General features: G+C 31.7%; 1 protein-coding gene and 1 long non-coding RNA gene across 4 annotated transcripts; one reads left to right on the forward strand and one right to left on the reverse strand.

The window, feature by feature from the left end:
• Positions 1 to 5,361: 5,361 nt before the first annotated feature.
• LOC128040368 (uncharacterized) lies at positions 5,362 to 6,311 on the forward strand. Its single transcript, XR_008194992.1, has 2 exons — positions 5,362 to 5,576; positions 5,689 to 6,311. It is a non-coding gene; the product is annotated as an uncharacterized LOC128040368 (long non-coding RNA).
• A 928-nt stretch (positions 6,312 to 7,239) lies between these two features.
• Positions 7,240 to 13,729, reverse strand: LOC105780425 (phosphoglucan phosphatase DSP4, amyloplastic). 3 transcript variants are annotated; one of them, XM_012604745.2, is made up of 14 exons: positions 13,605 to 13,729; positions 13,411 to 13,495; positions 13,253 to 13,297; positions 12,440 to 12,542; positions 12,074 to 12,150; positions 11,907 to 11,983; positions 11,648 to 11,728; positions 11,326 to 11,458; positions 11,127 to 11,186; positions 10,513 to 10,569; positions 9,501 to 9,596; positions 8,569 to 8,628; positions 7,969 to 8,076; positions 7,240 to 7,480 (listed from the first exon to the last, which is right to left on the reverse strand). In XM_012604745.2, the coding sequence occupies exons 1-14, from the start codon at positions 13,628 to 13,630 to the stop codon at positions 7,364 to 7,366; spliced, it is 1,125 nt and encodes a 374-aa protein (XP_012460199.1). In that variant the 5' UTR covers positions 13,631 to 13,729; the 3' UTR covers positions 7,240 to 7,363. The 3 variants fall into 3 exon arrangements, with proteins under 3 accessions (XP_012460199.1, XP_012460197.1, XP_012460203.1); XM_012604743.2 differs by having other exon boundaries at positions 13,411 to 13,501; XM_012604749.2 differs by lacking the exon at positions 13,605 to 13,729 and adding an exon at positions 12,999 to 13,039 and having other exon boundaries at positions 13,411 to 13,501.
• Between the last annotated feature and the right edge of the window lie 742 nt (positions 13,730 to 14,471).

The raw sequence follows: 14,471 nt of genomic DNA on the forward strand, positions 1-14,471 counted from the left end.
CACTAACAGTGTTAAAAAAATTGTAATGCTACAAAAATTTGTTAGTACTAGAGGAAATTCATGTTAAAAAAAGTATTTAACTATGCTTAACTAATTAATATTAAATAAGAAAAAAGAGTTTTAAAATCCAAATTAAAGTAAATTAATTATTTTCAATAAATAAATAAATAAATAAAACTAAAAGTAATTGAACGTATAAAATATAAACATATCATCTATCACATGACGGTCATCGTTGATTATTTTTGCTACCTCATTAAAATAACATTGTTAGTATATTAGAGTAATTTTAAAATGTTAATTTGGAAAATTCAAGTACCAAATTGGACCAAAAAAGTTTAGGTACCAAATTAAAAAAAAGTGTCAAGTATAGGTACCAAATGTTATATTAAGCCTAAAAAAACACTAGACCGAATTGGTTTTAATATTTACATTAAAATACTCGAATTTAGAATTAAGACAATTGAATATGTAGAGGAGGATCTACTTATATTGGTGTATAATTAAAGTAAATTTATACAATTTCATATCTCTTTGTAGGATTAATATTCTAACGATCTACTTGCCATGCATGTAAATTTTTAAACTAATTTAATATCTCTATTATATCGATCTAAAATACTATATATATTAATAAGATTGAACAGTTGAAAGTTTTTACATAAACAAATAGTTAAAAAATAACAATTTTATGTAAAATTTGACATGCATGATTTATATAAAGGAAATATAAAATATGATGGTTGGATTGAGCCCTTTCACACTCGGATTTTTTCGGGCTCAGATCGAGTCGGGTGGTCTCTGACAGATTTAAATAATTTTGAATTTTATAAGTTATAAATATATTAATTTCAAATGTAATAATTTATTTTACTTTTATTTGATGACAACACAATTCAAATTTACCTTATAAAAGGCATAAATTATATATATTTAATAAAGTTATTTTATATAAAATAATTAAAGTGTTTATTGTATGTAAAATTTATTATTCTATGATATTATATAAACTAACGAAAATATCTTTTATTGTTCATTATTATATTATATTGACAATCAAATAATTTTTATTTTTCTTATTAAATTTATAAATATGATGCTCAGTATCCTAAAATATTTATTCAAATATATCATACTAAGTTCAAACCTAAATAATATGCTCTTTATTACCCAAACTCAAAATAAACTAATTATAATCAAATCTCAACTCCAAAATAAAAAGAAATTAAACTCAATATCCAATTACAATTTGTAAAAGTTAAAGCCCAATTTGAAATCTAATTTCATAAAAATAATATTTTATTAAGATATTAAGATTTTAATAATAATTTATGTATTGTTACTTATAATTATAAACATGTATTTTAATATACTAAATTACACATAACTATTGATGTTATATCTTTTATTATAATCTATAATATCATCTATATTAATACTTATAAAATATATTATTTCATTATATAATACTATATCACATACTATAATAATAGAGTAGTATGATAAATGCCAAAAGTAACATATTTTAGCCTCATTCTTAATGTATTTTTAGATGATTATTCGATTTAAAATGGTGAATTTTATACTTCTAATCCTTTAAATCCATGTTTCTATACTTAGGAGAGCATTTTGGAGCAAAAAGTGTGAAAAAAGAGCGACAATCGAAAAATCGGAGCAAGTTTCAGAAGCCACACTGGCTGGACCATTCCACACGGGCTGCCAAACGACCATGTGCCAAACAGTGTGAAAATCGCAAATCGCACTCCAAACCTACAGGAAAGTGCGTTTTTTAGGTTTTTCGAGCATTCTAAGACCTATATATGACAAAGATAAGAAGATAGGGGAGAGCCATCGTAGAATATTTAAGAAAACAATTCGGAAAATACCATTGAAGCTAACTCTAAAGCATATTTCCGTTAAGATTGAAGATCTCCTATTGATTTCTTTGAAGTTTATTATGAGTTTCTTTATTTCTTGTGGTTATACTATCTTTGGTACGTTTTTATTTGCTATCATGAACTAATTTTCCAAATACCTAAAGAGATGAACCTTAAGATGGATTCTGTTATTTGATGTTTATTTTTACACAATAAATACTTGGATCTTTTTGTCAATTAGTGTGCTTAATTCTTGGTTTAATCTTTCTAGGCTATTAATCCTTATTTGATGTGCTTAAATTAGAGAAGGAATAAACCATATTTAAAAGTAGATCTAGCGTAATGGAGTGGAGTTGCATGCAATCCTAGAAATAGAACAACATAAATCTATCGGATTAGAGTCAAATCTAATAGGGGAATTCATAGATCGAGTTAATGCGATAGCGATAATAAGGGTTTTAATTAGAAAGAAATTTCAATTAATCAACCTAGAGTCAATTGTTCTTAGTCTTGAAGAGAGATATTAGCATAATATAGAGATTCCTACGGATCAAGATACTAAGTGAAGAAATTGCATAATTTATGTACGAGCCCAATTTAGCCCGGGCCCAACAAACAGAGACCAAAATACCATCAGACCCAATAACCAACCCAAAAAGTCCATTACAACAAAGTCCAATACTACCCAAACCCATTACAAGCCCAAATACCAACCCACCTAGACCTAACCCGATTCAGCCCAATAAGCCCACCATCAGCAGAAACAAACAACTAAACCTAACCCTAAGTGCGTCGCACCTAGGGTCTTCTGACTCTGGACTTGCCAGCGGCGCCTCCATCGCATCAGCACAAGTGGCGCACCCCACTTGCCACCAACGCCCACCCATCGCCATCGTCACATCACCCACCGCCCTCGAGTACCTGCAAACAATAAAGAAAGAGCAGCATAATAGCAAAAATAGGCTATAAAAGCCGAAGCAAATGTAATAGTCTGGGGGGATTTTAGAAAAAAACAATAACAAAAAACAAGGAGAAATGAAAAAACAGAAATCAATTTTTTTTTAAAAGGTGATTTTTTTTCCTTTTTTCTCTCTTTTTTTTTTATTTCGAAGCATTATAAAAATAATAAAAGGATAGGCTTTTTACCTTTTTAGCTGTCGTCGGAGTGTTTGGAGGCCGAGGATCTGCATCGGAGAAAAAAAAGATTTTTTGGACTCTCCGCCGCTGTGCACGGTGGCACCGACGACCGGCGGCCGACGCGACGACCGTTGGCTAGATTCTGGGCTGGTGCTCAGAGAGGGGGAGGGGAATTGAGAGTGTTTTTTATTTTTTATTTTTGGCAAGAAGAAAGAAAATGGGATTTTTTTAAAGAAAATTTTTGGTTTAAATAGGGGAGCAAAATGGCGCCATTTTGCTCAGCCCTTTAAAACATCAAAACGGCGTCGTTTTAAGGCCGTCCGACCCAACCTGACACCCTCCAGTGGGATCCGTGTGTTTTCTATGCGGAGGGGCAAATTGCGCTATTAGCCCCTCCGCTTTTTAATGATTTCGCAATCATTTTTTTTCTTATTTTAAAATTTTCCCCTTTAGTTTATTTTCGGTTTCAGTTTAGTCCACACTGGAACTACGTTGTTTTGGGGGAAAGGGAAAATTTCCTTTCGATCCCTCCATGTTTTGTGCGTGTCACAATGTGATCCTTTGTCTTATTTTACTTCTGATTTCTCCCATGAGATTTTGTTTTATTTTCAATTTAGTCCTATTATTGTTATTTTTATTATTATTAAGCTAATTAGTTTATTATTACGATTATTATTATTAGTAGTATTATCAATATTATTATTATTACCCTTACTATTATTATTAGTAGTATCATTAGAATTATTACTAATGTTGTTATTTTTATTTTTTTATTATTATTATTATTATTATTATTATTATTATTATTATTATTGTTATTATCATTTATTTATTTTACTACTATTAATATTACTATTATTATTTACTTATTTATATCTTTTCTTTCATTTTAAACTTTGTTATATATAAATATACATACATAGATTTTTCTTTTTATAATTTTATTTATTTTCGTATTGTTATTATTGTTTTATCTTATATTTATTTATTTATGTGTTCATCATTATTTTTATGAAATATTTTAGCCCTAGTTGTTTATTATTTCATGTATAATTATTTTGTCATATTTTATTTATTTATTTATTTATCATTTTGTTGTGGTTGCTCACGTTATGTTTACATCGTTGTATTTATTATTGTCTTGCTACCCATATTGACATTGTGTTTTATTACTTTATTTAAGGTATAAATCACGACTTTAAAATAAGCAAAATTTCGTATTTTGAGATTCAAAAAGGTCGTGCCCTAACTTACGGGGTTTCGATTTTCTCGATGAATCCAAATACACGAATCTTTTCAAACTCAAGTTTTAAACGATCTCGGGAATTCAAGACATTGCGTTCTAACTTACTGGATATAATTCTCTTTCTTGATTAACGTGAAATATGCCATTTTCTCGAAAATTTTCAACATTTCAATAAAAGATAGTATTTTAAATCTCTTTAAACTTTTCAATATTCGACACTAAGACATTAATTAATCAACTAGATACCAATTTTGGGCGTTACGAGGGTGTTAATCCTTCCTCGTACGTAACCGACTCCCGAACCTGTTTTTCTGAATTTCGTGGACCAAAATCGTTTTTTTAATAAAATTAAATCGTTAATTAAAAACAACCACTTTTCGAGGTGATCTGATCACACCTCATCAAAAAGGATTGGTGACGACTCCCGTTTTTGTTTTTATTTTCAAAATCCAAGTCGACCCTGTTTTCACAAAAAAATGGTGTCAACAATTTAGATTGATAATGATAGATGAAGTCTACGTGGGTTTTTTCTTGGATATTGTCTCGCTTCTTGGTTGTTAATTGACTATTTTCTTAATTTGTTCTTTGTTGTGTTTTTTAGTTAATTTTAGTTTTAATCCATCACTCTAATTTTTTAGTTAAATAATAGAAATTTAGTCCTCGTGGGAACGATGTCTGTACTCACCGTAGCTATACTTTTAATTAATAGGTGCACTTGTCTTTGTCGAATTTTTAGTTGGTTTATGACTACATTATAGTGCGTAATTTATTAATTATTATCATATATTATTGTTTATTATTATAATTGTTGAAATATGCTCTAGGCCCTATACTGTTCCCTATATTTGAAAGTTAGTCCTCCTATTATATTATATAATGCTATATCATATCATACAATATATTAATAGTTTATATATATGCATCAATGATTGAACATTATAATATCATGTAAAACTATATCTATTATTATAATATATATTGTAATATTTATATATAATAGTAGTAAATTACATATTATTTATTATTATACTAGTTGAATGAAGAACTATAAAAGATCAAAACCTAAGCACAACTTCAGCCTTTTCTTTCTTTTTTCTCGTCCTTGACGGCCAACCACCTGCCGTCAGTGGTTGGTCGTCCTTCTCCTTGTTTCTGCTCTATTTTTTATGCCATCCTCTTGGTTTAATAACCCCTTTTAGGGGCCTTGTTTGAGCTCTCATGGCTCTTTTCTCTTCTCCCGAGCAGAACCTTGTTGAGGAGGGTCCCGTGTGATGTTCCGATGTCGGTGGTCGATGAGAGTTTTGTTGTAGCTCTTGGTTGGTAATGGGTGGCAATGCCAAAAGCCTTTAGATGTTGTTTTTCTCTGTTTTCTTTTCTTTATTCGCCCTATCATTTTCAAAGCCCTTGCTTTTTGTGTTGGAACGCCAGCTTTGACGTTGGAGATCCGTCGGTGGTGGTGCTTGATGACAAGTGGTGTAATTGCACTGGGCTTCGCCAGGTGGCTGTCATGGTTGGTCTGTTGAGGGTGCGACTCAGCCTTTTCTCCTCCACTGATTGGCAAGCCATGCTTGGTCCTTTTTGGCATGTTTCTTTTTTTTTCTTCTTCTACTTAGAGGTTTAGCCACTCTTTTTGCTAGCTTAGAAGAATTTGATTGAATTTTTGACAATAAGGAGTTGTAAGAATCGTGAGATGTTTTACTTTTCTCGTCAAAAAAGAGTTGGACACCTAAGTACCTCAAATAACGTAGGGAATGCCTCCTTTGATCCTGACAAAAGAAGGTAAATATATGTGGAGGCCAAGTTCAAGGGTTAACATTTTCCTCATCGGAATGAGCCCTATTAAGAGCAATGCTTGCATGCACCTTTTTTGGATCATGAGGTTGCCAACACTAGTTCAATCGTTTCAAGAAAGGTAGTTATTTTAAAATGTGTTACTATCTTTTGGCAATGAGAGTTCACCTTTTTATGTTAGAGGGTAGGGATGTGATCAATGCCATGCCTCTTTTGATTTGGCTTGCATGTATAAACAAATAAACCTCGTATTGTTATTATTAAGTGACTGACCAAGCCATACGAACAATATGAGAATACACACAAAATATCAATAACTAAAAAGTAACTTTTACTGCAAGTGTGACAGGTTAGTTGTAATATTTGTAATGTTATATCAGAACACATTAAGTATTCCAAGGATCGAACCCAAAGGAGATTGTGTGATAAGGTGAATTAACTAAAACCAAGCACAAAAACAAGGAGTTTGGATAGCTAATGGCTAAGTGACATAGTATGACAAACAATAGAAAGATTGATTTAAACTAAATTATAATCTAAAAGACTAAATTGCAAAATCACCAAAATCAAAAATGTAATAATCAGAGGTAAAACTGAAAGATGTCCTTCAACTTTTTTCCTCATCAAGCACCAGTGTCGTGACACCCAAACCTTGGCTTTGTGACACCCTCTGCAGTCGAGTGCTTTGGGTGCTTTAAAACTTCAGTGTCGCGACATTGACCCTCTAATGTTGTGACCAAATCCTTAGGCAACATGACTTCCTTAAAATTTTCATTTTGAAATTTTTTATGCAAGATTCTATACTTACTAAATTGAATCATCTCTTCACTTTTACCACTCAAACATAACTGAATTAAAAAAAAATTAAAAGCAAGAAATATTATTATAAAAATACTTTTATCTTTTTATAGAAAATTAATTTAAAATTAGAATAAATTTAAAAAATCCAATTAATAGAACTTGAACTTAAAAAGCAATCTTACTATTCAACTAAAAATATTTCTTTTACTATTTCAACAAAACATATTTCTTTTCACTCAGAACCTGATTGTGTCAAAATCTAATTATCTATAAATTATTATTATGCCTATTTTCCTTTCTTTTTTTTTTTTATAATGAGTCTAAAGATCATGGTAATTCTTGAATATTATTTAAATAAATAAAGGGTGTTTATATTTGAAGGTGGCATTTTGTGGGTAATTATTAAAGCCATCACTCTTTATTTATCGTAGTAATTCTACAAGATAACAGTAGGATACAAGCTTATTTCAAACAAAATTTACATGTTTGCTTTTCTATTCTATTTTTCAGTTTAGGACTCCAGAAACCGTCTAATCTTAATCCGTTCTTCTTTGGTAAGATCAGGATCGTCACTAGTCAGCCTCTTCCGAGCTTCTCCATTTGCGCTGTTTGGGTCACTGTTCACAACCTGCACCCATCACAAATATTAACTTCCACCTCACAAATTTATTCACAACTGATACAGCTTCGTGAACAATCTTCTTTCAAACTATCTAATAATGGTCCATTGGAGGTACCTCTGGAACTAATTTACACAATGTTGGAGCAGTTAACTGTACTCTATGCGGCTCTGACTCTTTATTTATCTCCAAGTACCCATGTCTAACATTATGTCTAACACATGGGTAAATAAATCCATGATATATATGTTACACCTAATTCTTGTTCTGAAAGTACCCTTGTCTGACATTCCTGTCTGGCAAATTGGTAACCTCCAAGAAAACTTAAAAAATCGTACTCGTACTCATACTCATACCCATACCCATACCATACCCATGCCCATACCCATACCCAATACTCACTCCCAAGTCTGATTAACATAAATGGCACATACATAATTGATAATACAAGATTGAGCTCCTCACTTGACAACCAAACTAGAAAGTAGAAGCTTACATGAAGAAAATTGTTGACATGGCCATCTTTGTTAGGGGTTGTTACCAGTTCAAACTCATTGTAGGTCCATTCACCATCAACTATATATTTGTACTCATAGCGTCCTTCCTGTGAAAGAAACAAAAAAACGAACCATTATCTTGTAATGTAGTCTACATATATTATTGCTCAGAAAAACTATACCAATAATTTAGACCTGTACCAATTGTTTCGTTCCTAACACTAAAGTGAAAGTAAGAATTCTATGATATTTTCTATGAAAGTTAGACGCATGAATGAATGAAGCATTTAAATAGCTTAAATAAGAACTAGGATAGAAGTTCTGGTCCTGAAGACAAATGCATGCAAATTGGGAGACTTAGCATAACTGAAACATAAATGCACAGGGATCTTAATCTTAAAACCATGAGTGGTCACTAGGCAAAATTTTCGTCCCAATAGGATACTCAGAATGAACATGGATAAGAGAAACATTAAAAGAAAACAGGGCAAGAAAGCAATAAGTTGTAACAGGGAAAATGTAAGATACTGAATATATTTTTCAGCATCGAACAAATTAAAGACAAATAAAACACAGTCCAGCGAACAAAATATGATTACCGGAAGTTCTCTCTGAAGAGTCCATGAACCATTCTCTTCGTCAAACTTCAAAGGCATTCTCTGGATAAAAAAGACAATATAGGTAGAATAATAAAAAAGCAGAAAGTGAATGAATTAATTAGTATTTCATCTTAACAAGAATGAATAATCCATTGAAATCTTCTCAAAACTTATTTTTCAACTTTGCATGAAAAGGGAATAAAAGCAAACGAATTAACCACAATCTGCCTCATATGTAGAACACACTTCTGAATCCAATATAGAGGAAACCAAGAACTCTCTATATGCACAAAATCAGTTGGATATGATATGCAAGATTTAGGTTGAAAGCTACCATGAGGAATAGAGGCCTCACTTTGGATACCACATAATCCACTTGCTCTGTAAGAAAAGAGTGCTTGATTCAACTTATCTTGCCTACTGTAAACGAAGCTAACTATGTGTATCCTTTAGAAAAGAAAATCATCCAAATCTTACTTTCTATAAATATAATAAGGTTATCTTTTTTCAACATATAAAATAGCAACTATCTTGTAGTTATGCTATCCTTCATCATAACTGAAAGGAACAACTGTCTAGATTTAGAGAGAATACTATCCCTAACAGCATATGATACATCTATCTAGAAAACAGCTGGAATATGCAAAGAGTGGTGAATATGTTTTCCTGGAGTCAATATTATTCAACTGAGAAGAACAGTAAAAATATTTGTTTCCAACAGTCAAGTATCTTCACAGCTATGTTACTTGGCCTCGGGTGGCAGTGTTGGATATGAATATGTCACCGACACGGTTATGTTCAGATTTTTCCAAGTTTTTCTATGTATTTGAAGGATTGGCATTTTTTGCATCCTTGAACGAAGTCCATGGCTTCTATAATTCTCAAGAACTAGAGTAGCTCAAATGTGCTAATAATGAATAGTAGATCATTACCTGGCCCCAACCTATATCAAGTCCAGAAACTTCCACTGTAGAGCACTTTCTGTCTTCCCATGACAAAGTGACAAGCTCCTTCTTGAGATCGGTGAGCTGTACATTGAGAAAATATGATAAATGAGTTTGTAAAAACTTCTCATTCAATATATAATGCTTGTGTAGGAAATTTTAAATATAATAATAACAACATCATGAAGCTTGTGTTCCAGTGACTACTGCAATTAACATTATATATATTACACACCAAATAATAAATAAATGTTTTTCAATGACTGCATGAGCTTATTCTTTAGAGAATGATGCAATAAACATATTGTATTGAACACCAAAAGAGAGAATGCTTTACAATTTCATGAACTCAATGAAGCAGATAATAAAATAGCTTTTCTACATTTCTAACCTTCATATTAATCAATAACAATGCTGCTAAAGGGGAGAGAGAGGGAGGGAAGGGGAAAGAAAAACCGAGAAAGTGCAATGCAAGTCCCATGGATAGTTACCTCATTAGTTTTATTTGTCACTATCTTTAGCATGTACAGACAAACAAAACAAATAAAATCATCAAGAATTCAATTACCCTTATAATCCTTAGATATATTTATTTCAACTGTAGTCACCAAAAAAAGGCTCCATTGAAGAGCTAAGGCAAGAAAAATATTATATAGAAGCCAATCATTTGCAACCATATTCAATTTCAAGAATATGAATGACTTATACCATACAAGAAAGCAAACGGATTAATGCCAAACAAGGACAAGAATTCTAACCAAATATTCTGGAGAAGGGCTTGCATGCTTCACATATTAAATATATATTAGCACTACCAAAATAAAAAGGAAACTAAAAGTGTTTTCTGCACAATCAAGCAGCATTTATATGAAACTTGTAGCAAATAACAAGATCTACTCTTCATACAATAAACAAACAAATTCAAACATCCAAAAAGAAAATAAAAACTTTTGGGTTCATGAATGATTATGCCTATCGTAATAGAAGGAAAACAACTCACAATATCAGCAGTAGCACTTTTGATGGCCTCCAATTTCGGGAAGCATGAGCGTTTGCTCTGAAAGAGAAGAAATTAAAAAATATATCAGAGATGTTATAAGATAACCTGCACACAGTTGCACACTATAACAATGCAAAACCCTCTTTAATCTTTAACAAAGAAAAAGAGAGAGGGAAAAACGGAATAAGTCTAGAGGTTACTATCCCACCAATTTAATGTTTTCCAAAATTATTTCCAGAATTGACATAAACTAACTTCTAACCTGAAATTACTTCTATGATAGGGATCAGATTGGTGCCTGCTTCTTTGAAAGGAGGGACAAAAATGAAGGGAGTGCTTATTGTTATAACGGTAAAGCAAGCTGTTCAGACACCAAAACTTAGATCCTAGAATCTAGATTGGTGCCACTTAAATCGAGGAACTCTCAACCAAATGGCTGGCATTGCAAAAACAATCACAGTAATCACTGAATGTACTAGTTGATTGAGGAGTATCATTCTTATGAATATTTATTCAAGGATAAAGTCATCAACCCTGAAATGGTAGAAACAAATCCAGGCACCCAAAATTGAATTGACCCGAAAATAAAAGCACGGAAACAGAGGCAAAGATACCAGCAGTTCTCTGTGAGCTTCGCTAAGTTTATAGCCTTGAACCCAGAACATATATGCCAACTGTAATGAGTAACAACAAAAATGTACAGATCAGTATTAAGATAAATTAGAGGAACAAAAACACAGCTCATTTCATCAAGGTTTAGCTATAAAATCTGGATGGAAAGACATTTCAGACAAATAAAAATAAGTTCAATACCGCAACAGCAGGAGCTCTTCCAAGTCCAGCGGTACAATGGATATATGTTACACCTCCATTCCGATTTACGGCCTTATGCAATATACTAACCACAGCCGGAAGCCTCATCCGTAAATCAAATGCATCGAAGTCCCTGCTTCATCCAATATCAACCCATCTAGATTAACAACAAAAAGGACTCCAAATCACTAGTTAAGGTATTAGCAATACATAAAAATTGCGATGACAACAAAATACTAATCACTAGTTTCACAAATAACTTTACAGATGTTGTTCACAGTGAAAACTTAGTATAGTGTATCAGTCAATTTTGATGTCTGACCTTATTTGAGCACGTATGTGTTCAATATCACCACATTTCTTGGCATAATCTTGAATGGCGCCAATATCAACCCCAAAATATCTGGAAATTCTAGTAAAGGAAATGCAGCACTTACTTCCTCAACCTTCTTGTCAATTACATGTTCAAATGTTACCAACAAATAATCATGCATGTGAAAATATGTAAGAGAAATTAGTTACTTTTGTTCTTCAAATCATAAATTTAGATAGAACTTCAATGACAATAGTGTCTAGGATACTCCAAATCTGGGTCTTGCTGCAAGCAAAATATCGTTTTAACTCCGATCTTACGTAACTTGTCAACGTCTTCAGGAGTCTGTCGATTTAAAGAGAAAGAAAAATTTTAATTTGGGTGACCATTTAAGGGGGAGTCTTCTACTATTATTCACTTAGAAATGAGAATTACCTGCAGACATGAGCCTACAATTAGGTCTGGACGGATAAAGTTGTAGTTCATTCCCAATTCATGCCTATAAGTCAAAACTGCAGAAAACCACATGAAGAAATGATTAAAAATGACTAACCAAAGAAAGCAACCAAACTATATAATAGAGTGACCACCAAAGCAAGAATACCACTACACCAGAATATTGAGTTATCATGTTGAGACTTCATATGAAGATCTGCCTGCTATTATGAGACATTACAGTAAGGTTTTAGCTTATTTTTTGAATCTCACATCAAAAGACATGAGTCTGGACCCTGGACACGAAAAATGCACCTAAAAGCCATCCTCAAACTTAAAGCAAAAGCAACACACAAGTGAACTTACCAGCGCCCATAGCTTCTGTCATATCATGACTATATGTCTCAGATTTTTTCCCCTCTGAGTCAGAGTTACTCGTTTTTTCACTTGATGTGGAACCAGGAATTGCCTGTCAAAAAATAAATTAGCCAACGAATCAAGGTTCAAAGACAATCAAGCAGCATGTTAAGCTGCACGCAGAGACACCTTTTTCATCATAATACCAATAATTCAATCATGTATGAACTACCAAAAGGTTATTGAACTTCCTGGTACATTCCGGTGCAACTATCAATGCTATACGTGTTTTTAGAAAGAGTGTAGATCATTTTGGTTTAACGTGGTATATGATAAATGCAAATAAAAATTACTGCATCCCCTGGTTTAAAATTTAATGCAGGTCAGTCTCAAGTTACAACATTGGCATCGACATTTTATCATTTATGATTATGATTACGAAAAGAATCTCAAACATATACAGCAGCTTAATCAATTATTCTTACTTAAAACGATCTTTCCGTAAACTTCGTATTTCCTACCATAAAAAGTTTCTAATAATGACTTGTAAGTGAAACATGATATTTACCTTGTTCCAATGGAAGAATACCATCCATCCATCCACAAACACTAAAGAGTAAAGGATCAAAACGCAAAAAACAAATAATATCTTAATCCAAGAAGAAAAGTTAAGGAACTGTCTCTTTAGAAAACTACAACAAATAGAGCAAAACAACTAAAAGAAATATTAGAATCTACCGCAAAACAAATCCCTGATGCTAATACTAAAATTCTAACGAAAGCCCAGGAAACGAATCCGAAATCCACAGATAATTGAGTTACCTTAACTACCATACTCCGCGGTACATTACTCGAGTTCATCCCGCCCTATATTAAATCACAAAATTCAACAACCAAAGAACGAAAAGATAAATCCAGTGGATATCGATAATATGGAATGATAAAACTATACAACAAATTCAGGGATAAAGAGGTAAAACCTGGAAATGTAACATCATATTAAGGGAACAAGAAAGTAGTTTTCTTGGATTGCACTTGAAACCTTGAAATGGCAAGGCATAGGATCTGAAACTATTCCAAACAACAAACTTTTAGCAAGCTTTTTAGATTAGATTCTGAGACAAATAAAGATTGGATATTAAAAAGAATTGAAAAGAATAGATTTTGATCAGACCTCGGAAGATTCTGAAGACAATTCATTGTGATGATCAGAAGAGAAGAAAAAAGATCTTTGGAGATGACACCAAGAAAAAAATCTTAGTTACAGTTGTGATTTAGTTTTATTCTATTTTTCATTTATTTTTTGGGAAATTTAAAATGAGTAATGATTTTTTAAAGAATCTCAATTATGCCATTCGGACCGATTGGTCGGGTCCACATTCCTAGAATCGTAGATCTCCTTCATTTATTTATGTGATAATGATTTGTTTTCTAATTTTTATAAAAAAATTATTTTAATTTTTCATTTAATTTTTTTACTTTTTTTAATTTTTTAATTTGTATTTTTTGTCAAATCATTCAAAATGGAAGAAAATTTTACTTTTTTTCAACTTTGCTGGTGTGGCATACAAGTGAACTGTTACGTGGATGATATGTCAACATTTAATTAATTTTTAAAATTTTTAAAAATCATTAAAATTATTTTTAAAAAGCGTAACATTTATAAAAATATTTTTAAATTTTAAAAAAATTAATTAAATTTTGATGTGACAATCCACGTGTATTCTACGTCAGCAAAGTTAACAAAGGTTAACTTTTCCATCTATTCAAAGGTGATTTAACAAAAAAACAAAAAAAAAACAAATGGAGGGCTAAAATGACTTTTGTAAAGTTTGAGGGCCAAAAACTCTCATTATGCCTTCATTTCTTATTGAGTTAAAGATGTTGCAATTTCACCCCCTAAGGTTACAAGCTTAGATAAAACGGGTTTGGTTTGATTTGTGTTAAGTTATGTTCCATTCAGTCAAGTTTTTTCTATAAGAGTCGTAATATAGCTAAGTTTATTGTAAAATTTAGTTTTTTTAATATTTTCCGTAACTTT

The sequence above is a fragment of the Gossypium raimondii genome, chromosome 4 (genome assembly GCF_025698545.1).
Source record: "Gossypium raimondii isolate GPD5lz chromosome 4, ASM2569854v1, whole genome shotgun sequence".
NCBI lineage: Eukaryota > Viridiplantae > Streptophyta > Magnoliopsida > Malvales > Malvaceae > Gossypium > Gossypium raimondii.

Coding starts and splice junctions, on each gene's coding strand:
- LOC105780425 (XM_012604743.2), bottom strand. CDS start 13,630: ATGAATTGTCTTCAGAATCTTCCGAG. Junction 12,151..12,439: donor GACAGAAGCTATGGGCGCTG/GTAAGTTCACTT, acceptor GGTTTTCTGCAG/TTTTGACTTATAGGCATGAA. Junction 11,187..11,325: donor GAAGAGCTCCTGCTGTTGCG/GTATTGAACTTA, acceptor TACTCATTACAG/TTGGCATATATGTTCTGGGT.